Genomic DNA, 3,232 nt, shown 5'->3' on the forward strand with positions numbered 1-3,232 from the left:
AAAATGTCATGTTAGGGTAAATTCTAGTACATGTGACTAGTTCTAGTCTGGGAAGAATTTAGTAAGATTGCAGCAATTCACACAAACTTTAGTTAGCACCCACCACAAGCACATTTAAAATAAAACCTCCTCTGTGTGTTCATAAACAGTGTAGCTACTTTTAACAGCTATATCTCGTTACTAGTCCAATGCAACGAATAATAAAAATTTACCTAACATAGATATAATTAACATTAAACCATTTGGAAGGTTATATTGTAAATATATATGATATATACATATCATATATATCAGTGAAAAAGAAGCCATTAAGTAGTAAAAGTGTATCTAAAATGTCACTTTTTTACTCATAACTGAAACTGAATTATTACATTTTATGAAAAAATTGAGTTAGGCTCATAAATATTTGCTTATGTACTTTACTTTTATATTTATATTTTATATATTATATTTTATATATAATATATAATATATATTTTATATATTATATAAATATTTATATTTATATTTATATATAGTTATGATTATAACTTTTATATTTATCTAATATTAAATAAAGCAAGTGATGCTATAAGATCGTATAGAGTTAGAAGACCTTTAGAACACATTTCTATTAACTTTAAAGCTGTGTGTAAATTTCAAACCACACAACATATAACATGTGATAGAAATTGGATCATATTTTATGTGTCAGGTCAGATTTCTTAGCAAGAAGTCTCTTCCTCCATTTCTATTTCAAGGGCTCATTAATGCAAGTGGTTAGACATCCTTCAAGTCGCTAATTGTGACGTTGGTCTCCTACTTTTATGCTTTGTGCTGGGGTCAATGCAGGCTGGAGCTGTTTGACTGGAAGTCCATTTACTGTACACTATGTCCCCGAGAACATATAGGACTCTACTCCTGCAATGACGGGGCAGAATGACAGCTCTGTGGTTGAGTTCATCCTCTTGGGCTTTTCTCACCTCCCTGAACTTCAAGTACACATGTTTGGAGCTTTTCTGGTTATTTATCTGGTGACTCTTGCAGGAAATGCCACCATTGTCACTGTTATCCTCCTGGACCACAGCCTTCACATCCCCATGTACCTGTTCCTGCAGAACTTGTCTGTGGTAGAAGCAAGCTTCAGCACAGCCATTATGCCTGAAATGCTGGTGGTCCTGACCACTGAGAAAGCGACCATTTCCTTTGGGGGCTGTTTTGCACAGATGTACTTCATTCTTCTCTTTGGTGGAACTGAGTGTTTTCTCTTGGGGGCAATGGCCTATGATCGATTTGCTGCAATCTGCCACCCTCTGACCTACCCGGTGATTATGAGCAAAAGGATCTTTGTGAAATTGGCAATGTCCTCATGGGTCTTGGGCATCATGATTGCTACTGTGCAGGCTACATGGGTGTTTAGCTTTCCCTTTTGTGGTTTTAGTAATATTAATCATATATCATGTGAAACCCCAGCAGTGCTAGAGCTTGCCTGTGCAGACACCTTCCTGTTTGAAGTCTATGCCTTTACAGGCACCATTTTGATTGTCATGGTTCCCTTCCTGTTGATACTCTTGTCTTATACTCGAATTCTCTTCACCATCCTGAGGATGCCATCCACTACAGGGAGGCAGAAGGCCTTTTCCACATGTGCCTCTCATCTCACCTCTGTCACCCTCTTCTATGGCACAGCATGCATGACTTATCTCCAGCCCAAATCCAGGTACTCACCAGACACAAAGAAACTGATGTCATTGGCTTACTCTCTGCTCACCCCTCTGCTGAATCCACTTATCTACAGCCTGAGAAACAAGGAGATGAAAAGGGCTGTGGTAAAATTATGGCAAAGAAAAGTGGTTTGCTGATTTGCTGCCAAGCCTTTTGGGATTTGGAACCACCCAAAGATACTCTACCCTAGTTTAGTACATCATGATAAAAGGGCTCCTCTCTCAATACTTTGGTCATTTGTTTTAATGTATATATCATTTTTATAGTATGGTAGAACAGTCTTCATATATTTATGAATTGTGGATATCCAGTTTGTTACTAAGCATTGTTATTAAGATGATGCTTCAATAAATCTCATTTCACAGATTCATATGTTGATGCTTTGTTTTCTGTGCATCTGATGGAGTGAATGGTGTCTTTCTGGGTATCCCCTATCTTTCCAACCTGTCACTTAACATTCCATTTAGTTTGTTATTGTGTGTGTATTTGCTAGTCTGTCCGTTCCTGAGAATTCGGCTCACTGCCATACTCTAGTTAAGCACTTGCTCTGTCCCTGTGTTTCTACCTAAGCCTATTGCTCATCAATGATTACAAAAGCCTATTGAGCCTCTAGAACGTCAAGAAAATAATAGATGCATTGGTAACATTTGTTGTTTCTGGAGTGAAAATGTATCAGTTTAAAGAAATACTCAAAAATTTATTTCGGAGGTCCAAACTAGCCCTCATTTTGATGATAGTCTCCATTTATTTAAAGAGAGACATCTTTGATGAAAGTTGTTGACTAAACTTTTCTGTGGTTATAAGCATAAAATTTCTAATGTAGTAAGGAATTATGCTGGTCTAGCAAAGTGTCAGAAGTTGCTTCTTTTCTAATTTCCATGATCTCAGTTTCCAGTACCAGCCATGACTTCTGTACTGTTGAGTGGGCCTTAAGTCCAATTAGAGAGCTGTTGGTTGGCCCCAGCTCATGAGTACCATAAAATATTATTTTAATAGCCTAGAAAATACTCATTGCTGACAACTTTGTATATACTACAAAATAAATACTATTTTGAATGGCCCAACTCCAAATAATAAAGCAAGGTAACAGAAATGCTACCTGTCCTGTTAATAGTCTTCAAAATTTTATACTTGATAAGAAAAATCAGACTGTACCTCATAATTATAGGCAACTAATACATGCCAATTAAATCTATTATATGTAACATCGTGTTACAGTAACAACAAAATGTGTGGAATAAAATATATCTTAGGATATCTGAGGAGAAATGTCTGTGGAGAGATGTCTTAGGAATTAAGGGAACTGGTTATTTTCTCAGAGACCTGACTTTAATTCCCAGCACTCACATGGCAGCTCACAACCATCTTGAACTCCTGTTTGGGGATCTGGCACCCTCTTTTGGCCTCTGCGGCCATTGTACACATGCGGTGCACAGACAGCCATGCAGGCAAAACACCTGTACACATTCAATCTGGCCACATCCATATATTTAGAAAGGGGTACATAGTATTTCTTTTTCTTCTCATT

The 3,232-nt window shown here is 37.2% G+C and overlaps 1 protein-coding gene across 1 annotated transcript; it reads left to right on the forward strand.

Annotated features, from left to right (window-relative positions):
- The first annotated feature begins 905 nt into the window (after nucleotides 1-905).
- On the forward strand, nucleotides 906-1,841 carry LOC116892762 (olfactory receptor 10A3-like). Its single transcript, XM_032894640.1, has one exon. The coding sequence runs from the start codon at nucleotides 906-908 to the stop codon at nucleotides 1,839-1,841; it is 936 nt and encodes a 311-aa protein (XP_032750531.1).
- Nucleotides 1,842-3,232: the final 1,391 nt, after the last annotated feature.

Source organism: Rattus rattus, chromosome 2 (genome assembly GCF_011064425.1).
Source record: "Rattus rattus isolate New Zealand chromosome 2, Rrattus_CSIRO_v1, whole genome shotgun sequence".
Taxonomy (NCBI): domain Eukaryota; kingdom Metazoa; phylum Chordata; class Mammalia; order Rodentia; family Muridae; genus Rattus; species Rattus rattus.